The sequence below is a fragment of the Protopterus annectens genome, chromosome 1.part2 (assembly GCF_019279795.1).
Source record: "Protopterus annectens isolate FY-2018-M chromosome 1.part2, PAN1.0, whole genome shotgun sequence".
Lineage (NCBI taxonomy): Eukaryota > Metazoa > Chordata > Ceratodontiformes > Protopteridae > Protopterus > Protopterus annectens.
In genome coordinates, this window is record NC_056727.1 from 653,867,589 (window position 1) to 653,893,206 (window position 25,618).

Genomic DNA, 25,618 nt, shown 5'->3' on the forward strand with positions numbered 1-25,618 from the left:
GTCTTCAGAATGACCAGAGATAGCAGTGAAAGGATGAAAATACATACTGGAACATTCCTATCCAAGGAATGTTTTGCAGGCCCACTCAGAAGACATCCTGGAGCCGAATTTTGCCGGTTGTTTCTTGTGAATACATGTGAAAAGATCTACCTGTGGAGTTTCCCACAGAAGGATGAAATCATTGAAGACCCCCTAATTCAATTTCCATTTGTGAAGATCTGTCCTGGTCCTTCACAATCAGCAAGAAAACGCGCACACACTCACAGTGTACTATACCATAGTTCCAAGGTGGAAGGTATTATTGTGAATAAACCATAAAATGATAAAAGTTCATGAAACAAATAATATTTAATAAAACACACATGGGTGCTTTCATCTCAACACTTTGGACTTCTTCAGAACTAAAGCTAAACTGTGTGTGTGACATAAATAAAAGTTAGCCTTATCAAATAATTTAATAAAGACTTAATTACACATAAGAACACACTAAAAATTCTTAAGGTTACAAGCTGTAAAAATGTTTGTATCCAGATGTTTAGTATGTATGAAAAACCCATATAGTTAAGAATATACATGTATGTGCAAAAGTATAAAAATATTTAAGAATATTTGCTGGTAATTCAAATCCCGAAAGCATGAAACAAGACCTCACTAAAATCCATTTAAGGCTAACCTCCAAATAACATGTACACTAACTGAATAAATAATAAAAATGTGTAAAACATTAAATAGTTAGTAGATGGTGTAAATAATACAACCCAAAGCAGTGCACATATCTTAAAATTTTGCTGCCCTCATTTTTAGCACAGGTCCAACACATAACTGTTCATTCAAACTGGGTACCATATTTAGCCCAAGAAATAAGAGCCAGTACAATTCTCGATACTCAGTCCTGGTTTCCCACTGTCCACCTCATGGATCAGGTATTAGCTCTTCCAATACAAAAAATAAAAACATTCTATTTACACCTCCTGAGCAAGATTTTGGAGAAGACAAACTAATTTGCCAATGTAGGAAGAGTAGGTTACAACTTATAGACATTCAGACTTGATGGAATGCATTGGTTTCTGGGAAGCTCCTTCTTTCTTTCTGAAGTTTCCTTGCCATTGTTTTTTGAATATGTACTTGCCTTAAGTTTATTGGATCTGTTTGTTTTGCTTTCTATAAAGAGATCCTGATGTAGGTGTGAAATATTTAACATGCTTGGAGAAGAAAGGCTAAAAAATCTGAGTAACCCCTTGAATCAACTTTCCTCTATCATCACACCTTCTAAGGATTTCAGTAGCAGGTGGTCCAAAAAAGAACCTCCCTATCAAAAGGGGAATTAAAAACTTCAGCTTTAACACTATTGTGTAAATTTTGAGAATGTAACCATACACGTTCTCAAAACGGTTCTACTAGCAGCTGCTTTGGATGATGGATCAGTTGAATCATAATCACACTTCAAAGAATGTTTGGTTAATTGAGACACAGAAACAACAATTGTATTTAGAGACAACCAAAAGCAAAACCTTTACCACACAACTAATCTGCACAGGCAGCAAAATTGATTGCCTTGACACAGGCATGTATCCTAGCAAAGGGTAAATGTGTAAACATTTTTACTGACAGCGAGTATGCTTTTTCTACTGTACATGTTTTTGCGCAACAGTGGAAAAACCGAAAAATGATAACATCTGCTGGCAAACCTATAAATCATGCACAGTACTAACCAAATGGCCTCAAACAGTTGCCTTATGCAGCACAACTGAAAAAGCTAAGACTGTTCTCTGTTGCATACCGCTTTCTCAGAGGCGATCTCTGTCTAACGTACAGAGCCATGTCCAACCCAGAATTGTTGACCATGCTCCATCTTAGCAAAACCAAATCTACTCGAGCTACATGCTCTAGGGATATAAACCTCAACACAACATTGAATAGAACATGCTGGAGGGATAGATTCCCTTCGCAGAGACTTCCCTTACTATGGAACAGGGTCCCGATCTACATAAGACAGAGCCCCTCACTATCACTCTTCAAGAGGAACCTTGATGAGTGGATGGGTAACAGAAAGTTCACGCCGGGGATCACACCAACAGCACTACTAGATAGGGGCCAAGGGTACTAGCTGCTAGTACAAGGGTCTAGGGAACTACTAAAGGGGCGGTGAATACCGCACAACGTGGCTGGGCTAATATATGCCTTCGGGCAGATAGTTCAGTACCAACCTATGAACCTAAGAAGTTTTTTTTTTTCTCAGAAGGGAAAAAAGTGCCAGCACTATTTCTCATATTCTCAAATGAAGCAAACAAAAACTATTATGTGAGCCTGACAATTAAGAATTCTTAAAATAGGTTTGGCAGATTTTTACATGTTCTCCTAAATCTATCAAAGGCTTCTCATCCTTATTAGATGGGGAGGGATTAGCATTTATCAAATGATTAGCTGTAGCAGCATTTACCAAGGAAATCATTGCAGGGTCAGATCTGGGAGTAGAACATTGTAACTTATGTACTTACCATAACTTGCCATCTGTGTTGTCCATTTTCATTCTTCCTCACTGATGGGTTGTTGGATTCAACCTTGGATCTGATTCGGCTGCATTTCCCAGACTTGAATCAGAGTCTTGAGCCCCTCCCTCTTCCCATAATGCATCATACCTTCCCTAACTCCTCAAATCGAGTTTGCTGCCCTATTGGCTAGATAATTATAGAGAGTGGACAGATCAAGAAAGCTTGAGGCCCAAACCTGGAACCTGTGGGTTCCAAATTCGTCTATATATCCTCTAGGAGAGACAAAGGTCTGGGGATGGACGGGAGGGAAGTGAGGAAGAATGAAAATAGACAACACAGATGCCAAGTTATGCTAAATACATTAACTTCTATATCTGATGTCCTTTTCATTTTTCCTCACTGATGGGTCAGAATCTCCATCTATGTAACTCTTGAGAGGCCTTCAAGGAAGGATATGTTGGAGCACTGTCAAGCCAAAAGATGCCCTGCTTCTGGCAACAATATCCAATTTGTATTGTGCAACAAAGGTATGAAACTTACACCAACTGGCTGCAGCACAGATATCATCAATTGAGGCTCTACAAGAAAAGGCAGATGATGTAGCCATAGATCTAGTAGATTGCCCCTTAGGAGGATGAGGCAATTCTATGCCTTTCTGGGAATAAATCAGCAAAATACAGTCAATATTCCATTTGACCAAAGTAATTTTAGAAACTGCTTGACCTAAACAGTTAGGAGAGAAAGATCCAAACAGCTGATCAGACTTCCTGTACTTTTTTGTTCTGTGAAGATAAAAGCATAGTTGGATGTAACATATATTCACCTCTCTTAGAAAAGCTGGAAAAGAATACAGGCAATTGAATAGATTGATTAATGTTTGATTCTCTGGCCACTTTAGGCATAAAAGACAGGTTAGTCTGTAGAAAAACCCTGTTTTTGTGGAAAATAATGTCAGGTTAGCAGACAAGGCTTGAAGTTCTGACAGTCTTTTCACTGAAGTAATAGCCACCAAAATGATTGTCTTCCAAGAAAGAAACTTCATGTTGTAACTGTCAGCTGCTTCAACATTTTTGAGCTAGCATTTGGAGGACCAATGCGAGATCCCAATGGGGAGAAGGATCTTTAATGGGAGGCCTAAGAAGTAAGATTCCTTTCATAAAAGCTTTATTTAACATGGAAGTTGACAGGGAGGAGTCAGTGAGTTGTAGCTTTATGGTAGAGGAACTAGCTCCCTCTTTAAAAAGAATACTGAGGAATAGAAGGATGGCTGAAGTAGGTGCTGAAAGGGTCAATGTTCTGTTCTCTTCCAATTACTGTTAAGACATTTTTGGTGGTGGCCTTCTGGGAAGCCAAAATAATGTCACGGACTGGAGAAGCAAGCTGGGACCGTTGTATTATTATTGGAAGTGGAGAAACCATGCAGTCAATCTGAGGGTGTGGAGATTGGTAAGCTGTGGCTCTGACAAGTGAGATAGGAGATCCTGAGTGGGTTCCAGAATACACTGAGGATATCTGAGGTGAGACCATAGAAAGGGGAACCATACTTGTCGAGGCCAGAAAGGGGCAATGAGGATTACTGAGCTCTTCAACCTTCTGGCTTTCTGTAGAAATTTTGGGATTAATGGGACAGAAGGGTAAGCATAAAAGAGACCCCAGGGCCAATCATGAACCAGAGCATCCCTCAGTGACTCCCCCTGTGGGGGATCAGAGCAAAGTACTTGCAGAATTTGTTGTTGAGGGGAGAGGCAAACAGGTTACAGCAAGGCTGGCCCCGATGTCTGAAAATCCTGTTCGCTACTGATTGATTGAGGGACCACTCATGAGGAATCAGAATGGACCTGCTGAGTCTGTCCGCCAGAGTGCTGGCTTTCCCCAGAATGTGCATTGCAATTAGAAAGTGGTCTGAAGAGATCTCCCACTCCCAGACTCTCATGGCCTCTCTGCATAAAGTGTAGGATCATGTTCCTCCTTGTTTGTTGATGTACCAAACTACTGACATGTTGTCAGTGTGGATGGCAATAGTCCCCAGAGGGAGATTGCCCTGAAAGGCTTGCAATGTTAGAAGGACTGCTCTCATCTTGAGGACATTGATATGCAGCTTGGTCTCATAGGGGGACTATGTACCTTTGACCATCTTTCCCTTGTAATGCCCCTCCACCCCAATTTGGAATCATCTGTGGTCACTGTGGCTATGGGGGGGGGGTGGCCTGCCCAAAGACAATTCGTCTGACTGTATCCACCACTGGATATGAAGTTTGCAAATTGGAGTCAGTTTGATGGGAACCAACAGAGGTTGGTAAAGAATGGACTACTGAACATTCAAGGTCCCTTGTAGGATTCACATAAAAAACTTTGCTAATGGGACTAGAAGGATATCATCAGACATTAAACCCAGGGTCTGTAGCACTAACTTTGCTGGAGGAGGTGTAGGATATAGTAAGTCCTGTACTTGATGTCTCAGAGATAATATGCGACGTAAAGGTAGTGAAGCGACTTGGTTTGTATTGTTCAGTTGTGTTCCTATGAAGTCTAGATCTTGCACCTGAATCAAGTTTGATTTTGCAAGATTTATCATAACTGAAAGGGAGTTGGAGATCTGAAGCAAGCAATCTCTGGCTTGCACCCGTTGATGCCTTATTGGGGTAGTAATGAGCCAATTGTCTAGAAAGGGAACATCTGGAATCATTTTAGCATCAAGTGAACTGCTACAACTGCCATGCACTCGGTAATCACCTGGGGTGCTGTGGTGAGTCCAAAGGGCAGTGCTCTGAATTGGTAGTGATTGGCTCCCAGCTGAAAGTGCAGGTGTCTCCTGAAGCACCTGTCTATTTTGATATGATAGTACGAATCCTAGAGATCTATGGGGCACATCCAATCATTCTTGTGCAGAGGTGACAGAATGGACTGAACTGTAACCATCTAGAACTTTGACTTCTTGACATACTGATTGAGACTGTCTAGATCCAAAAATTGGTCTTAGGTCCCCTGTCTTCTTTATCACCAAAATGAATTGGGAGTAAGTTCCGAATCCCCTTTGCTCAGTTGGCACCTTTTTGATGACTCTCTTCTGAAGTAATTTTAGAACTTCTTGTGTTGTGTATTCCATCTGACTGGGTGGCACATTGGGGAGTTTTCTCCTGGGGCCTGGAGGTAGAAGGGAAAAGGGAATGTAATAACATCTGGATATTATACTTAGCACCTAAGCAATGTTTGTAATATTTGTCCAGGCATCTGTTTATAGAGATAGATGATCCCCGACTGCCTCCAGAGATGAACAGTCAGGCAGCACTTCAGGACTGCTAATAGGGCCCATTGGAGAAAGGTTCTATGATGCCCTGGTTTTGTGGACCCCTCCAGCCTCTGGGGCGATGCCTACCACTGAAACCTCCTCCTCTGCTTCTAGTGGAAGTGTCTTTGTGCAAGTCTTGGAATGGTTCCTGAGATTTATTGAACCAAGTTTTCTTCCCTCCATGCTGGTTCCTAGAAAAGGTCCTCTGAGGGGTGAAAAACTTGATCCCCACAGCAGACAAGGTCTTCCCAGTTCTCTGAGGGTTTGAAAACTTGATCCCCATGGCAGACAGGAACTTTCCTTCTTGCTCGCTGGGGGTTAGCGTATCTTTCACTGAGGGCCCAAATAAGGAAGAGCCATCGAAGGAAGCTTTAACAAAGGTGCCTTGAAGGGTTCTGCAAAGTCGCAAAGACTCATCCAGGCTTGTCTCCTGATGGCTATGCCTGAACCGGCTGCTTGAGAGGTACCGTCCACAGAATGGGAGATCAGTCTCATAAAGGAATTACCAATGGACAACAGAGTAGCCCATTTAGGGGGGTAAACCTTCTTGAGGTCTTCCTCCGACATGGTCTCAGCCAGAGAATTTGCCAGTTGTTTGATCAAATCTCTCAGTAAATGGGTGAAATGTGCCAGATAATTGAATGACCTCAGTGTGAAGGTGGCTTTGGCATAAATGCACTTTCCAAATCTGTCCATTGCTCTGGACTCCCTGTTTGGTGGATGGACAGTGGAGCTTTGTTCAGCTAACTCCTTCTTGGTAGCTGCTGCAACAATGGCATCAACTGGAACACCTCCAGTGCAGTGAGGTCTGTTTTGTTTTCCTTAGTATTTTTTTTGTATTAGAAGCAGGAAAAGAGAATCAGAAGCAGGAAAAGAGAAGTGCCAATGGCATGACTGGAAAGCAGAAGGAAGGGTAAGGGCAGTCCCTAATGCCTGTGAAAAAACTAACAAAAGAGGGAGGAAAAGCTCAGGAATAAAGAAGAATTGAAGCTTTCAAATTTTAAAGACAAGAAAATTAACTTTAAGTTTCTTTTTTACTTGAACTCGAGACTGTGGAGCAATCCGTGTCTGGTTGCAATGGGGGCAAATGAGATCTGAAGAGTTAGGGAAGGTACCCTACATTATGGGAAGAGGGAAGAGCTTGAGACTAGGATCCAAGTCTGTGAAATGCGGCCAAATTGAATCCAAGGTTGGATCCGACAACCCATCAGTGAGGAAGAATGACAAGGACAACATCCGATTAAAACTTTTTAAGACTGAGGAACTTTATAAAATATATCTGCCTTCTTAGGGACTGCAGGCTGTCTGGTTGGCATGTTATAGGCTGTAATAAATCCTTCTTGAAAGTTGGAAGAACAGGAGTGGGTTAAGAAAATTCCACTTCCAATAAATCATAATATTTATCAAAGAAAACAGAATGTCCTTATGTTCCCAGGTTTCAGAAAAAGAAAATTCTTACAATGGACAGTCAGATCAAATATTCTTCTTAGAATCAGAATTAATCATCTGAAGAGAAAAAAAACCAGACGTTCCCGCATAATCACTTCCCTATTCCTTGTATTAGAAAATTCAGAAAAATGAAGAATTATTTTTCCTTTTACCAGTAAAACAGAATGAGGCGGGTCAAGAACCTAAGCTAAGCCCAATAAATCACCCCTGTTTAAAGTAAGTGAGACAAGGGAAAATAAATGTTTAATGTTCTGCTTCTTTTTGACAGGAATTTCCATAGAAGCAAACATTCCTATTACGAAAATCACCTCAGGGAACAGTCCAGTCCAGCTAGGCTGAGAGGCATTCCTCTCTCCTTCCTCTGACAAAGACAAAAGTGGTTCTCCCATGCTTACTAAGGGCACTCCAACAGCCACAGAGGGTGTATCTGACCTGGGCTATACCAGAACAAACCTCAAAGATGAGAGGTCTAAGGAACCTGAAATGGTCAAGCAGAAGTCACCATTTGCTACTGAGGCAAATTTGTAGCTCATTGAAAAGGCAAAGGATGTCCAGAAATTTTCTTTTTATATGGCTAGTGGAAGGAAGGAATGAAGGAAGAACTGAGGATTAGCTGTTCCATGGTAAAGCCAAGAATGAAACCTGATGTCTAAGTACCAATGACAGTAGTTGTTAAAAAAAAGTATCAACAAAAGCAGTGACATCACCATAAAACATACTAACAAACATGAAAAACACTTACTCTAAGCCCCTAAAAATCAATTAAATATATTTTTATCTTCACAAAAAATAATAATTAAAACAATGCTATTAAGTGTCACAAGTAAAATGTGTGTAATGGTTTACTGAAGTTTAAGCGGGTTATGTCCACCTTCTCTTTCTAAATCTAATGCCTAAGTAAAAAGACATTCTGTGATTTTTTTTTCATTCCATGCTCCATGAAACAGTTCAAACAGACAGTATCTAATCACATTTAGTCATTTGGTGTAAGTAGGAAAAGCCTTTATTACCTAATGCATGTCAATCAGCTAAAAACATCCCACACTCCAATATAATACACACACTTGTTCTTTTCAAGTGATGATGTCAGTGATAGAACAAACCCTGCTAACACTATTGCATGTTGCTTGTTCTGAACAAACAGAAATAAAAGATGTACTTTAAACGCTATTCACCTGTTCAGAGACTCAGGTGCATCAGAGTATGTACTGAACAGTCTGCAATAATGGCAAGTACACACATAAAGTGAATTATCACAGATTCCTTTATGCAGTTGATGTGGGAAGCATAACTAGGGCAGGGGAAAGGGGGCAGCTCTCCCAGGCACAAGGTATCAGGGGGTGTGATTAGCAGATGCTAAATGGGTGACTGTGTCATACAGGCAGTTTCTAAATGTATGGCATTTGCAGTAAGGACAAAGGCACTATTGCCTTCTTCAGTGCTCCATGTGCAGTTTACAGAATGTAGCAAACTGCTTGTTATAATAGTTGCAAGTAGTTTGCTACAATTACTTATAAACCTTTTTGCTACTGAGGATGTTTTGCTCAAAGAACTATTTTTTTACTTCAACTCTGAGTTAAGCAGAGGGGCGACAGATCGGAGAGCTGTACTCAGCACTGCAACATGTAGCTATGGCTTTGGTTGAGGACCATGTTTTTGACAAAACCTACAAAGCAGTGTATTATAACCATGTTATTAACAATGCTCTCAGTTTAAATGGAATTCTTCTCTGAAACTTATCTGCCATCACTATCAAAACACTTCTGCAATATTAATGTAATTTTCTTGAAACTGAGTTAAGCTTTTACAGTTCAAGCTGTGAACTCCTAAAGAGGTTGAAAAACAGAGATCAACACCAAAGCTACACAGTTATCTGTCAACAATTCACCAACGGCTCGCATTGGCCAAATATGAGTAACTGTACCGAAGCATTAACTGACACAAGAGTACTTGCAGATAATTTATTTTCCACTCATAAACTTGACATATTAAAACAAAAATCAGTCCTATTGAATGGTTTATTACACTATTTGACCACTGCAAGGCACAGAGTCCTTTAATATTTCATTGACATCTTAATGCTCTTCTAGAACCATCATTGGAACAAAGTCTTTATAAAGGATGGTGTTTTTGTCTGGATCTACAGCAGCAGACAGCATCTCTTCCACTTCCTCTTGAGTAAATGGTTCACCTGCCAAAACACAGTGTTGTATAATAAGTGCCATGTACAGTCAGCAATATGCATAAATGTGAGCAGTTTGTTTTATTTGCACATATCCATAACAATGAAAGTTAACACAATCCCACAGAATAGAGGTCAGAAGGTGTTACACATAAAAAGTGAAGTATGCAGGTTAAAGAAAAAATAATGTCAAAGATATGTACATGTCTGGAAGCACAACATTCCAACACACATCTGCTCCTTCTAGAGAACATTATGCAAGTATATATTTGTTAGAACTGCACAGAAAATTAGAAGCTGATTATTTTTAACTACATGCAGTACTGTGCAACTTTAAAATGCATACCAGAAGCTGAAAAGCACTATTCTAAATGAAGAGCACACCACAACCCTAAAAAGCGAAACACTGCTTTATTTAAAAATGAACCAAATGACTAAGTGCTTTCACCTGTACATCCCAGGCTTCATCAGAGTCGTAAAAATAAACATCACTTCCCTTTTACAGCTTATTAAAGTGGCATCACACAATATTAACTGCTGCCATTAAAACTGAAGAAACTTTCAATGTGTTTAAAAAACTTAATCAAAACTCATGTTGTATCCATGCTCAAACCCCAAAGTAAACAACAAATAGCAATATAAAAACATATAAAAAATAAATATGAACATTGCATACTATTAATCAAATATTCAAAGCTCTCTGTTTTAAAAGTGGAACAATAGATATGTTATCATTAATACCTGGATAAGTTCTGGCATTGAGTCTTAGTTGCCACCTTGTCTCACTTAGCTCTAAGGCCAGCTTATAATCACCACCCCTCTGTTTTTTCACCACCCGGTCAATAATGAAGAATAAAAATCTCCTAAAATTAGTGCAAATGTTTGAATGGTTGTAAAGTGCACTGACAGTTTTCTTAGTTTTGATGTCCCTAACATGCTTGGCAATTCTATCCTTAGGTTTACGGGTAGTTTTCCCCACATAGAATGCCGAGCATGTACTGCACATTGCTATGTATACCACATTCATGGTGGTGCAGGTAGATCTACCGGGACAATCAAGGGTACGGTGGTTACCTTCCACAGCCACATAAGGGCCATCATTAACAAATTTACAATAATTACAGTGTCCACATTTAAACATCTCGGACCTGTAATGTTTGGTTGTTTTTGACCCATTTGTTTCCAGCAAATCTTTCACGTTACTGCCTCTACTGTAAACTATGTGTGGCTTGTCACCTAATTTTTGTTTAAGTGTTGCATCAAAACAAATATCCCAAGCAGACACCAAAATCTTTAATATTTCTAAACAATCATGGTTATATTTTACTACCATAACCTTATTGTTTACTTGTAGTTTGTTATTGTCATCTGTAACACTAGCATCTCGCATCAATATGGGACAAAACAAAGTAGACCTACACCTATATACTTCTCTTTTGATACGTAGCAACATTTTAATAGGGTAACCCCTATTCATGAACATTCTGATCAATTTATGTATTTCACTTCTAGATTCACTGTCATCACATCATGGCTGATGTAGAGAAGTTTGTAAAAGATAATATATATATAAAAAAACTAAAATACAACGTGACATGCATAATTAATGTTTATGGTAAAAATTGTGTTGATAATGGTCACAGTGTAGCTTATGTTACTGAAAATGGCAGGAATGAGGAATTGCATGTTAAATAGGTAAATAATACACAGTTTAATGTTACTGGTAATGATAGTGAGATGTCTATGTATGATCCTGAATGTTATGAGGAATGTTTTTTAGAACAACCCCCCCCCCCCCGTACCAAGGAGATTGGAACGTTTAAAGAACCAGAATGTTCGGAAGGGTTATGGCCAACAGAATCGATGGACATACAACCAGAGGGGTTGGAAGGGGAGAGGGGGGTGTGAATTATCATTATTAGATGTACATGAAAATGTTAATGCAACTTCTGAAATGTTTGAATTAACACGAAACAACAATGTTAATACTTTGGTGCATGGTGATTTCAAGGTGTATAATTTCACTGAAATGGAGTTGACTCCTATATATTGTGAGATGTTAAATAAAGGTTTGTCATTTGTTCCAACTTATAAAAATGACATTGCTTCTTTATTGTTGAATTTGTGTCTCTACACACGTCAATTAAATTTAAAATTACTATTGCCACAGGACAACATGAATACTATGGGTGGTTTAAAAAGGGCCAGTACATTTATTGCACCTTACCACAAGAATGTCATGATGTTTGAATCTTTATCTGAGACTGAATTTAGGAAACAATGTGCTAAGAAAGGGAATTTTAGTGACAATCTAAATAAAGAAGAAAGGAAGGCATTACTTGACATGAAGAACAACAAGACTACTAGATTTATGAAACTTGACAAGGGGGATGGGATAGTGGTTATGTCAAATTTTGATTACAGCATTAAGATCTTTGGAATTTTGAATGACCCATCCATCTACTCAAGGGTTTCTAGGAATGAGGTGCATTACTCCTACTCCAAGATTGACATTGAGTTATTTGATGCTTTTTGTCAGGACATGATTGACAGTACTGAATATGAGTACCTTACAGTTAATGAGCCCATCATCCCTGTGGTTTTTGGGTTACCAAAGATCCACAAATGTGTATATAACCCCTCATTTAGTGGCGGCCAGAGGTTCTAAAACAGAACCATTGGCCGCTTACATTGATCACTATAGTAAACCTATTATAGTGAAGGTTGACCACATCCTTAAAGACTCATGGCATTGTCTTAAGATGTTGAGAGATGTAGGTTTGATTGATAATGTGATGTTTGTTGCCACTGACGTGGTCAATTTATTCTCCGTGATTCAGATGAAGAAGGTATACAAGCTTTTGAGAAATGTTTGATTCTGGTATTTTATCAAATGCCAAAGTGAACTTTGTTACCAGACTTATGGAAATTGTCTTAGAAAACTATTTTTTGTATTTTGAGGGGGAATAATTTTGGCAAGTTATGAGGGGCTGCAATGGGGGCGAAATGTGCCCCCATTTTTGCAAACTTGGTTTTATTAGATTGGGAAAACCAGTTTGTGTTCAAGTCTCAATTCATGCACAAAATATTAAAATACCTGAGATTTTTGGATGATATACTGGTGCTATGGAGTGGTACTGAAAGTGAGTTAGATGAGTTTTTGCAGTATTTGAACAATAGCACTAGTTATCTATCATTCACTCACAGAATTCATCCTTTGGAGATTGACTATCTAGATATTCTATTCAGGAAGAAAGATGTTTTTTTTGACCACCACAATTTTTAGAAAATCTACCTTTTCTAATGTGTTGTTACATTATGACAGTTGCCATTCTTCCCATCAGAAGAGGGGAGTTGTGAAGGGTCAAATGTGTAGATTATCAAGGCTCATTAGTGATGACAGTGAATTTAGAAGTGAAATACATAAATTGATCGGAATGTTCATGAATAGGGGTTACCCTATTAAAATGTTACTATGTATCAGAAGAGAAGTATATAGGTGTAGGTCTACTTTGTTTTGTCCCATATTGACGCGAGATGCTAGTGTTACAGATGACAATAACAAACTACAAGTAAACAATAAGGTTATGGTAGTAAAATATAACCATGATTGTTTAGAAATATTAAAGATTTTGGAGTCTGCTTGGGATATTTGTTTTGATGCAACACTTAGACAAAAATTAGGTGACAAGCCACACATAGTTTATAGTAGAGGCAGTAGCGTGAAAGATTTGCTGGAAACGAATGGGTCAGAAACAACCAAACATTACAGGTCCCAGATGTTTAAATGTGGACACTGTAATTATTGTAAATTTGTTAATGATGGCCCTTATGTGGCTGTGGAAGGTTACCACCATACCCTTGATTGTCCCGGTAGATGTACCTGCCCACCATGAATGTGGTATACATAGCAACATACAGTATATGCTCGGCATTCTATGTGGGGAAAACTACCTGTAAACTTAAGGATAGAATTGCCGAGCATGTTAGGGACATCAAAAATAAGAAAGCTGTCAGTGCACTTTACAACCATTCAAACATTTGCACTAATTTTAGGAGATTTTTATTCTTCATTATTGACCGGGTGGTGAAAAACCAGAGGAGTGGTGATTATAAGCTGGCCTTAGAGCTAAGTGAGACAAGGTGGCAACTAAGACTCAATGTCAGAACTTTTCCAGGCATTAATGATAACATATCTATTGTTCCACTTTTAAAACAGAGAGCTTTGAATATTTGATTAATAGTATGCAATGTTCACATTTATTTTTTACATGTTTTTATATTGCTGTTTGTTGTTCACTTGGGGGTTTGAGCATGTATACAACATGAGTTTTAATTAATTTTTTAAACACATTGAAAGTTTCTTCAGTTTTAATGGCAGCAGTTAATATTGTGTGATGTCACTTTAATAAGCTATAAAAGGGACGTGATGTTTATTTTACGATTCTGATGAAGCCTGGGATGTACAGGTGAAAGCGCTTAGTTGTTTGGTTCATTTTTAAATAAAGCAGTGTTTCGCTTTTCAGGGTTATGGTGTGCCCTTCTTTTTTATTTGATTTTCTGTTTTTGGTGATACTTTTTGGCAGTTCCACCCTTCGTGTGGTGGTTCATTGAGTTTTTTACTATTCTAAATGAACAGACCAATATCTGGAATCAGTAATGCTGGAGACAGTGAATTGATAAAGTGTATTGTGCAATGCAAAAACAATTCTGAAATCAGAATAGTTAAAAGGCAGTGCTATGCATTTGAAAGCACATCGAAAAGAATATCCTTATAAACTGATTATATAAACACATCCCTCCACAATATCAAACTGTAAGACTACTTTCTACTTGCAGCCCTTCACATAACTAAAAATAACATGCATTATGTAGTGTTATAAGTATGCGATTTGTAAGTGAAAAAATAATACAAAGGTTAACAGACTATACCCCAATTAAGTAGATTTTTGGACAGAACTAGCTACACTTTCAACTCCTTTAAATAATCTCAGAAAAAAATGAACATCTATACAATCTACACGTTATTGGATGCATGACTGCTCCAGTATGCAAAATAAATATCAAATGCACTTACCACACTCTTAACTATGCAAAGACCTCAGCAGATAACTCTCCAATGTAGGTTCATTAAATTAGCCAACATAATTACATGGTTCACAAAGTAAATTAAATCCTTTAATTGTTGAGAATTGAGCAACATAAAATTAAACGGCCTAATGGCTATGTAGGCCTGCTTAAAGTTTCTATCAGTTTAAGGTTCTCTCTATAAAACACATTTCTTGCAAAAAATCCTGGAAACATCACAGCACTCCACTACAGAATGTTTATGGCCTGTGATTATTGGTATAAAAACAAAACAAGGATCTCCTTTTTCACACAAAATGCAATTTTACATATGGCTATACTTCCTGTGGGGAAGCTACAGAATAATAATACTATTGTTTTGCCCTTGGTATTTTTCTGGTGGCAAATTTTAGTGGTAACTATGCAGGCCTGCATTTGACTATATATATATATATATATATATGTGTGTGTCTGTATATATATATATATATATATATATATATATATATATATATATATATATATATATATTTATATATATATATATATATATATATATATATATATATATATATATATATTCCACAGATCCACAGATATTCTAAGAAGTTATACTTAGACATTATGGGACGCACTGCATACCAGTCGTCATTTTGGTGGAAGGACTTACAAGCAGTTCTCTACTGAATTTCACAGCAGTGATAGCACACAATATGGTACTAAAACTTCTATTCTCAATTCATTCCTGATCCTAACTATAGCCAAACGGCTGTACTATTCTGCATTGCATTGCATTGCATGATACCATAGCACAGCATAACAGGTTAAAGTTATGCAGTATACTTTGTATACCTTACTAAATACATTTTCCCTCTTCTGCTAATCTGTCATGCCCAATTGTGATTCATGAAGATTTTTCAGTCATTATGCATGACAATGGTGTTAGGAACATTAGCATTATATGACAATGAGGAGGTCTGGTGGTGTGCAAGCTCCCCCTGGTGGGAGCTCACTAGAGTTAGTGTGTGTGAGTGTGGAACAAATCTAGCTTTAGTTGTAGGTTTGCCTACAACACACAGTGCTCTGCTGCTGGTAGGTACTTTTCTATCATGCAAAGGATTTTTTTTCTAAGAGAGCTGATATGTTACTCAGCTCTCTCCACAGGACCAGCCTGATGACTCTCTACCTGTACCTCACTGGCCTATTTTTTTCCTGTAAGGATAGAATCAGGCATCCACAAGCCAGGTGAGAGCCTTACAACCATATATTTCAGTGCAGGTAGCTCAATCAACCCATTCCTTCCCTAAAGGAAACAGTTGAGAGATAGGGAGTGGGCCAGCTCACTAGTCCTGTGGAAAGGCCTACCCCACCCCTTACTGGAGCAAATCTTTCTCTTGGGACAGCATTCCAAGGTCTGCTGCATCCTTTCTGCCTATGCATGCTCACTTGGCTGTTTACTTACACACAGTGGTGGCACATGCTCATCATGCTCATAGACTTGTGCTTCATGGGTGCACCATCTAGTGCTCCTGCTAGGTGTCACCCAAGTGGTAAACCAGTGTCACGTCCCTCCCCCTGGATGGGTGAGCCAGTAGTGGCTGCTCACTCTTATCCTCCCTGGCTAACTACATCCAGTACCTGAGCTGCTAAATGAACTCAGGTCACAGTAAGGACTTTATCCCTCTATGCTATGGGAGCTGGCAATGGTGCACATGTTTTATGAGGAGCACTCATTACAGGTGCCATTTCAACCTTGAGACTACTGAGGTGTTTTGTCTTGGTATATTTTCAGTGACCTCACTTTTATAGATAAATATGTATGATTATGTTCTGATGTTGTCATGACTCTGCATTCTGAAAATGTATGCACTTTAACTGCCCAAATAGAAGTAACAGAACTGCCCAAATAGAAGTAACAGACCCATCCTTCATGCAAACGGAATACTACAGAATTCTGCAAACTGTTACTGTCCACATTTGTTACATATGTACATGGAAATATATATTATAAAATGTATGACAAAAAAGAGAAATAATGCTAGATTTTGCAGTGGCAGGGTGTCCATCACAGCCACTGGTGAAATGAGCTCCAGAATGGACTCAGGCTGCCAGTATGGTTGAGGGGAGATGAGATTAAGCAGCTAATGGCCAACTATCCTTTCCTCAGGGAAGTGTTTGGAGAAAATCAATGCCCGAGTAACCTCTGGTACAGACTAGCAGCCTCACAGTTCGCCCCTTCAAGAATAAGGGGACGCAGATGATGTCCTCACATCACTACATTAGGTGCAGTCAAGTCCCATTTCCAACACTGCAACTCTCCATTTTATATAAAGCCCCCCTGCCCACCTTACTAACATGTGCCAACCTTGACTATAACCTTGTTCCTAACCCTAACCAGACATCTTGCAAAAACTCATTCCATAACACTACCACTTTTCAGACCAATTTGGTGTGAAATGTAATCATAGGCTTTCAGATTTAGCAACTGGAGAAGGAAATGTTCTATCATTTTTGTTTTCAGGTAGTTTATTTGTGCTATTTTGGGGTCTGAAATGCAAATACTGAACTGCTTGTGTTCAATGTATTTTATAGTATGTTGTGGAGGCATACATATTTTGAAATGCAAATACTGAACAATTTGTGTTCAATGTAATTGCATTTCGATATTATGATTATGCAGGCATATATACCCATAGAGCTATCTATCTGTACATATAAATAGATAGATATATGCACACAGACACAGACACACATACTTGCACATACATACATTATAAACTGTTTTTCCCCCATAGTATTCAGAAGTCTGAATTATGGTATATTTTGTCAAGGAGTCTCCAAACAATCAAGCACCACATCATTGCTGAAAAATGAAATATATATTGTATAACTAGGGTGCCAAGATAATTCATGACCTGATATGAAGTGGTTAAATGCAAGAAAATGATTGTTAGTTAGAAATCTTGTTGAAAATGGCAACCTGCCAGCTTACATGGAACGTATCATCATGGAACTTATAAACAAAGACATTGGTAATCTCCAATCTCAGGCCCCTACCCAGTTCGGGTTTGTAAAAGGCAGAACATGTCTCCTAAACCTGATAGACTTCTTTGAAGCAGTCACCAAAGCCGTAGACGAGGATAAGGTGGTTCACACAGCCTATTTAGATCTCGCCAAGGCTTTTGACACTATCCCTCACTCTGGAATTATAGATAAACTCACTAAACTAGGTATAAATCCCTATGTCACAAGACAGGTTGCCAAATGTCTCAATGACAGAATCCACACTATGAAAGTAGCAGACTCCAAATTCGACTTTAGACCAGTGACAAGTGGAGTACCACAGGGTTCAGTCCTGGGTCCTCTCCTGTTTGGTATCTACTTCTCTGAAGTACAGGCTAACACAGAAGGTCTTTGGCTAACGAAGTTCACAGATGACTGCAAACAAGGAGTAATAATCGAAACTCCTAATGATGTGGACATCCTACAAAAGGGCCTCACTGAGACAGATGCCTGGTGTCAAAGCCATGGCCTCAAGCTCAATGCCAAAAAGTGCATTGTCATCCCCTTTGGTATAAACTCTGTACCCATGAACTACCACATAGGCGGTAGTCTATTTAACACCAAAAGTATGATAAGAGAAGACCTTGGGACACAGGTGGACAGTAGTCTATCCTTTGATAATCACATCACCACTGTAATCAGGAAATCTTTCTACATGGCACTCCTCATCACAAAAGGTTTCTCATTCAGGAAAAAAGAGGTCATTGTTCCCCTCTACTCATCACTCATTAGACCCATTATAGAGTACAACGCCCCTTTTGGTATGTACCTCACAAGACATCTACAACAACTGGAAAGGCCACAGAAATACTTCACAAAGAGGATTACTGTCCTCAAACAGATGCCCTACGCAGACCGTCTAAAAAAAATCCAGCTTTACTCCATTGCATATCGCCTACTCAGAGGCGATCTCTGCCTAACATACAAAACTATGTCAAACCCAGAGCTGTTGGACATGCTTCACTTAAAGGCATCCCAATCCCTCCAAGCTACATGGTCTAGGGACCTAAACCTTGTCACCACAATAAACAGAACATGCTGGAGGGATAGAATCCTGTCCCACAGACTTCCCATACTCTGGAATAAACTATCTGTCTATATCAAACAAAGCTCCTCATTAGCACTCTTCAAGAAAAATCTTGATGATTGGATGGGAAATAGGAAATTCACCCTGGGGATCACTTCTGTGGCTCTGCTTGACAGGGGCACAGGAAAATAATTTTCTTGGGTGGCGAAAGCCAGGGTACCTTTTTGGCTAGGTTTATATAGGCCCTAGGACCAATAGCCTAGTACATACCTATGAACCTATGAACATTTATCCCACACAGAAGAATGACTAATTCACCAAATACAGAGGATGTTTTAAAAGCCAAATGTCATGATTCTGAAATATGAAAAATTTATATTTACCAGCCGGAAATGGAAATTAAATAAAAGCTATGCTATTGTTCACTGATAAGACAACAAGAGTTGCTGAACTGAAATAGTGCTTTGTTAAAAATAAAACTGGAAAAGGAAGATGCTGAATAAGTTTAAAAAATGCAAAAAGGCAAAGCAATATTAAGACAACAGCATTAAGAAATTATCATAAATCTAAAATGTATTTGATAAAAATAAGGTCTATGAGACAGAAATTAAGAGCTACAGAGCTTTAATAAGAGTCAACTGGATGAATCCTAAGCATTTTTGAAGAAGAACTTTAAACAGCCATTAGGTATTCCTAAGAATTTTATTGCAAAAACTGAAAGGCTATGCAGAGCAGGGCTTGCGGCTATTTCAAATCATGAAAAATTAGATACGTTCCATGCTAGTTTAAGACCTAAAAAACAAAATAATTTACTAACAAAATCCTAAAAAATATGGTGGACATCAAAGGTGTGAATCATTCCATAAATACAGTACAGCATGACTCACAGGAACATGTATCAGGTTGTAAAAGGTGTTTCAGAAACACTGGTACCCAATCTTTTTTTTTCAATGATGAACTTGATTTGACAGAACAAAGGGAAATGTTTCAAACTGCCCATATTGCACCCTCTTTATTCCACTGATCCCTCGTCTTACCAAAAGTTCACTTAAGTACATACTCCCCCGAATGCCTGTAGATTAGTTCAGTTCTTCACTTTTTCATCTGGTTCCAATTTTCTCCTAAAGCTGGGTCATTCTCATAACTCACTATTTCTCCTCCTATCTCTCTCTACACTTATCCTTGCTCTTGTATTTCTTCTTCTGAATACTCTGGTTATTAGCTCTAAGGCTCACCTGGTGTAAAAGCCAATCTTCTTTCTGTAAACGATATTACTTTTTGAGAGCTAAGATATATCCATTCATTAAACTGTTCATTTCTTAGGTCCCTTACCTTTCTAATAGTCTGAAGGAAAAAAGTGTCAAACACTTTTTTCATCCAGATTCTCTGCCTCCCATCAAGTTCCTTAGGGCAGCTCCACCACAGATCTCTAGACTTACGTCCCCTTCATCTGTGAACTGCAATCGACACCCTACCAGCCTATAAATCATCCTGCCAGTACCATCCTCTACTTTGTTCATGGTCTTACCATTTTCAGTCCTTTTCCCAGACGATCTATTCCAAATTTTCATTTTCTATGCCTTTCAGCATTCGTACAATATTTACAGTGATCACACATCGTTTGAAAATCAGCTTTCTTGTGAGCACTAAATCTATCATTTGTGATCCTTCCTCTTTTGCTTTTCCACGCAAACCTGTTACACACTAGTTGGGTACCTCCTAAAATCCTAACTAAAGGGCTCAAAAAATAAATAAATAAATAAATAACTTATTTAGTGGGCTGATTTGTATATACTGCGTAAAATAAAGTACTTTCAAAAATATCATTTTGCAAACTATTCTATTCTACTCCCAAAGTGTGACAAATATGGCTGTCCATGTGTCTAACATTTTTCCTATTATTAGCTTCAGATCCATCCAGTTCTGGACTGTAATCTCAGTTGTCACTTTATAAACTTTAAGCTCCAGGTATACCCCACACCTCCACCCTCATCTTCTCAGGAAGTTCCGAACATACCTCCATCTGTTTAATTCTGATTCTAATCATCACTGACTTTTGGGAGTGGTAATGAAGCCTTTATTTCTATCAAGAAACTACCGAACATCTCCAATATCCCCCAGCAGTTGCACAATAATATCCTCAAGCAGCATCATGCGATTGTCTGTAAACAGTTAAATACCTTCCCTTTCCCCACCTCCATTCTGCCTCCTCAAACTTTCATGTACTCTCTGACCCAGACATTCAATGATCATTAATAATAATCATAGAGATAACAGAAAGCCATGATAGGTTCCCCCTTGTAATAATATTTATTCTGAAATCTACCATTTATGGGTCTAATATACATGATCGAAATTTCAGAAAGCCGAAACCCATATGGCCGAAACCATATCTTTGACTTTTGAAATTGTGAACATGTAAAAAAAACAAAAAACAAAAAAAAAACTTACCTACATGGGGGCTGTACACCCCACACCCCCTGCAATTTAAATACACCAACTCCAAGATTGCAGTACAGTGAGAAAGATGGGAATCTTCCCATTCTGCACTATACGGAGATGCCCATTCTGCATGATTGAAATTTCAAAAGTCGATCATATGGTCTCAGTCTTATGAAATCGGCTTTCTGAAATTTCGATCATGTGTAGGGGACCCACCATTTATATATAGCCATAACATTAGGGCCCTATAAAGGTCTTTCAGTTACTTCATCCACTTACTATGTCCAATAGCCACTATCCAGGTATGTCATTAAGTCCCACAAGACACACTCAAAAGTCTTCTGAATATCCACTAACATAATTCCTGCCTTTCTCTAGCCCTTTTCATAGGTTCATAGGTAGGTACTAGGCTATCTACCCGAGGGCATTCATAAGCCTAGCCAGAGTGTGTCAGCTTTCGCCACCCCATTGATTAATTAACTGATCCTCTGTCAAGCAGAGCCAATGAAGTGATCCCAGAGGTGTATTTTCTGTTACCCATCCACTCGCCAAGGTTTCTCTTGAAGAGTGTTAGTGAGGGGCTCTGCCTGATGTAATTTGGAATTTTGTTCCAAAGCATGGGGAGTCTCTGTGACAGAAATCTATCCCTCCAGCATGTTCTATTTATTGTTGTGGTGAGGTTTAGCTCACTAGAGCACGTGGCTCGCAGTGACTTGGATTTCTTTAGGTGTAACATATCCATCAATTCTGAGTTGAACAGCTTTGTAAGTCAGGCAGAGATCACCTCTGAGTAAGCGATATGCCACTGAGTACAGCCAGAGTTTTTTCAGTCGGGCTGCATAGGACATATGTTTGAGGCCAGTAATTCTCTTGGTGAGGTACTTTTGTGGACTTTCCAGCTGTTGGAAGTGTCTTGTGAGGTACATCCCACATGGGGCGTTGTACTCTATGATGGGTCTAATGAGTGACGAGTAGAGGGACACTATAATGTCTTTATTTCTAGATGTGAACCCTTTAGTAATTAGATGGGCCACATAGAAGAATTTCCTAACTACTTTAGCAATATGATTGTCAAAGTTGAGATTACTATCTACCAGAGTCCCCAGATCTTTTATTACCTCTTCTGTATTAAGGGGGCTGCCACCTATGTGGTAATTCGTGGGTGTTTTGTTTTTCCCAAATGGGATGACTATGCATTTTTTGGCATTTAGCTGGAGGCCATGACTTTGACACCAAGTGTCCATCTCAGTAAGGCCCTTTTGGAGGATGTCCGTGTCAGCCGGAGAGTCAGTTATGGCTCCCAGTTTGCAGTCATCGGCGAACTTGGTTATCCATAGTCCTCCTGTGTTGGTCTGTACTTCTGAGAAGTATATGTCGAACAGTAGGGGTCCCAGGACTGAGCCTTGTGGGACACCACTTGTGACTGATTTAGAGTCGGACCTGGAGCCCGCTATTCTTACCGTGTGAGTTCTGTCTGTAAGCCAGTTGGCAACCCATCTCGTGACGTAGGGGTTTATGTTCAGGCTGGTGAGTTTTTCTGTAATACCCGAGTAGGGAATGGTGTCGAAAGCCTTGGTGAGGTCAAGGTAGGCTGTGTGAACCACCTTTCCCTCGTCTATGGCCTTGCTGACTGTCTCAAAGAAGTCAACCAGGTTTAGTAGGTATGATCTTCCCTTAACAAAGCCAGACTGGGTCATGTCAAGTGTTTGGAGGTTCCCAATGACTTTGTTAATGAGTTCCATGATGATGCGCTCCATAGCCTTGCAGACCAGGCTAGTCAGGCTTATGGGGCGATCGTTACCAGGGTCAGTTGTGGCCCCTCCTTTGTGGAGAGGAATAACCATTGCTGTGCACCATTCTCTGGGCACATAGCCTGTGGAGAAGCTGAGGTTGAACAGCGTGTTTAGGTGGGGGGGTTAGTTCGTTCTGTATTCCGTGCAAGATGCAGCTTGGGACATCATCTGGTCCCACTGACGCTGTATTTTTGGATTTTGAAAGGGCTGTTTTCACCTGTGCGTCTGTGATTTTTGGGACACTACACTTTTCTGGTATTGTTGTGGGCCCCTTTGGAGGTGAGAGGGGGTGAAGTTTGCACTGAATCTATCTGCCAGGATGTTGGCAATATCAGTAGGTTCAGTATATTTTGTGCTATTTTGCACTAGTTCAGTGCATATCTGCGAGTTGCCACTTAGATTCTTAACATAGCTAAAGAAGGCTTTGTGGTTATCTTTTGAATCCTTGGCTATTTTTCTTTTGAAGTTAGCCTTGGATGATTTCATGAGGGACCTTAGTTTCTTACTGATACTGATAAGAGATGTCTTTCCTTCTTGGAATTTGCTTTTTTTCTGAACTAGTTTCCTTCTTCTATTGTATAGCCTGTTTATTGCAGGGGTCCACCAAACTGGTTTCCTTCTCTTAGAGGAGTGAGTCTTGGTTTTGCTAGGGATGGCACGATCCATGCATCCTTGTAGGTGCTCATAGAGTGCATTTGTAAAGGTTTCTGCATCTTGGGCAGCGTTATCCTTTAGCGTGGGGGCTGTGAAACTTACCACCTCTGTCTTAAGTAAGGTGAAGTTTGCTTTAGAAAAGTTTTTTACTGTGGTTTCTTTAGTTGGGGGTGGTGGTGGTAGGGTGTGGACATCCAGAGTGATTAATTTATGGTCTGATCTAACCAGTGACGGGTTGACCTCTGGTGTGGAACACCTATCTCCCATGTTGGTGATGTCCAGGTCCAATATGTTTTCACCTCTGGTAGGGGAGTTTACCAGCTGATCCAGGGCATTTGAGTTGATGAATTCCAGGAAGCGCTGGTCCTGGGAATTTGTACTCGAGCAGTTTTCCCAGTGAATGGTAGGGTAATTGAAATTGCCCAATATCAAGGTGTTCGGTAGGACCTTCATGTTTTCCATTGTCTCCAGAAAGGTGGAGTGGTGGCCCTGGGTCATGGAGGATGATCTGTAGCAGGCCACAATTTGCATTGCAGATTTGCCCGATGTTAGTTGCACATGGATGATCTCAGAGGTATCATGCTGCACCACTAACCTGGAGGTGTAGGTATCCTTGATGAATATGGATACACCCCCTCCTTTTGTGTTTCAGTACGTGTTCTGTGGCCGAAACGTGTGGTATGAGTTGTAGCCTGGTAGTGCTGGGATGCTCTCTGGAGCCTTGAACAAGGTTTCAGTTACTACACAGATGTCGATGTTCTCCATACTGAGGAGTGCTTTGAGTGCATGCATTTTGATATTTAAACTCCTGGCGTTGAATAGCATAACCCTCAGTTTTTTGTTAATTGTGCTGTTTACGGAGATGGGTTTGATTTTTGAGCCTTGCCTAAAAAAGGCACTATGGGGCCAGCAAGAGCCTTGGCCAGTATTCGAAAGCCTAGGGGTGACAAGTCTCTTGTGAAGAAATGTGGCTTGTCGAGCATGTCGTCCTAGGCTGACAGCCACTAGATCCCCTTTGAATGACACCAGAAGCTTAGCCAATTGTTGAAATTGATCATTTTTTCTTTATACTGAGGTATCATTCTTGGTGAGGGCAGGATGCTAGTCAGGGTCATACCAGCCTGGGCTGCATGATCAGGGAGCTCTTCCATGTCTCTTTTCATGTAGTCCAGGGAGGTACGTCTCAGGTCATTCACACCAACATGAACAATGACAGAGTCATATTTGTACTTGTTCTGGAGTGACCTGAGTGCTTGTGTTATGTGGCAGATTCTGGCTCCTGACAGGCAGCTAACAGTAACCTTCTGCTTGTCCAGCCTAGTGAGTGGGACATCAGTGTGCCTGATTATAGAGTCATCTATTATTGGTGTGTTAGGTATGTTATTTCACCTTAAGGGCTATGATTGTGCGGCACACTGATTTTGTGTTTTATGTGTTGTCTGGTTTGTGACGGGAAGTGCAGGTTGTTTGGGTGTCTGCTTTGGTGGTCTCTGATGCTTTTGCAGGTTTTTATTTAGAGCTTCCAAGTATGATTTTGTGTATTTATGAGTAGCTCTGTGTGTGGCTGGAGGTGTGGTGCAAGTGTTAAACTTCTCCTCTTGACTGTCTGTTCCAGTCTTGGGTGGAGACAGCTTAGCTTCCAGTTTGGCTGTATAATTTCATCTCTCGCATATGTTAGTGTTTTGTGGTAGGAAAAGATGGTTGTCTATGTACATGAGGCAGTTGTAACATTGCCTCAGGATACCCAGATTTACCAGCTGGACTGGAGAGTGCAGCTGAAGTTGCCCTTTGGTCATGCAATGCCATGGTCAGCCATTCTACAAAATCTACAAGAGCACACCAATGGTCCATGGACGATCTGCCTTTAATAAATTCAACTTGTTCATTCCCATAAGCCTCAGAAAGACTATCTCCAATCTTGCTGTCAAAAAGCAAGAAAACACTTTGGCACCTACATTGCAGACAGAGATATAGGGCAATAATGTTAAACATTCACCTCTTTCTCATTCTGTTTATAGAATACTACTGCTGTAGCCTCTTCCACAGATTTGGTTTCTTTGTCTTTTTCTGTAATATCATTGAACAGATTTCTCATTGTCCTGCTCACCTGTAGGCCCACTCTTTTACAGAAAGCAGTGGGGTATTCATCTGGTCCACTTG

General features: G+C 39.7%; 1 protein-coding gene across 1 annotated transcript in view; it reads right to left on the reverse strand.

Moving 5' to 3' along the window:
* Positions 1–9,177: 9,177 nt before the first annotated feature.
* The window catches only part of EFCAB2 (EF-hand calcium binding domain 2), a 610,154-nt gene continuing 593,713 nt past the window's right edge, over positions 9,178–25,618 (reverse strand). The window contains exon 7 of the mRNA XM_044058128.1: positions 9,178–9,421. Within this exon, the coding sequence (XP_043914063.1) occupies positions 9,306–9,421 (116 nt within the window). The 3' untranslated portion in view covers positions 9,178–9,305. The remainder of the gene's footprint in view (positions 9,422–25,618) is intronic.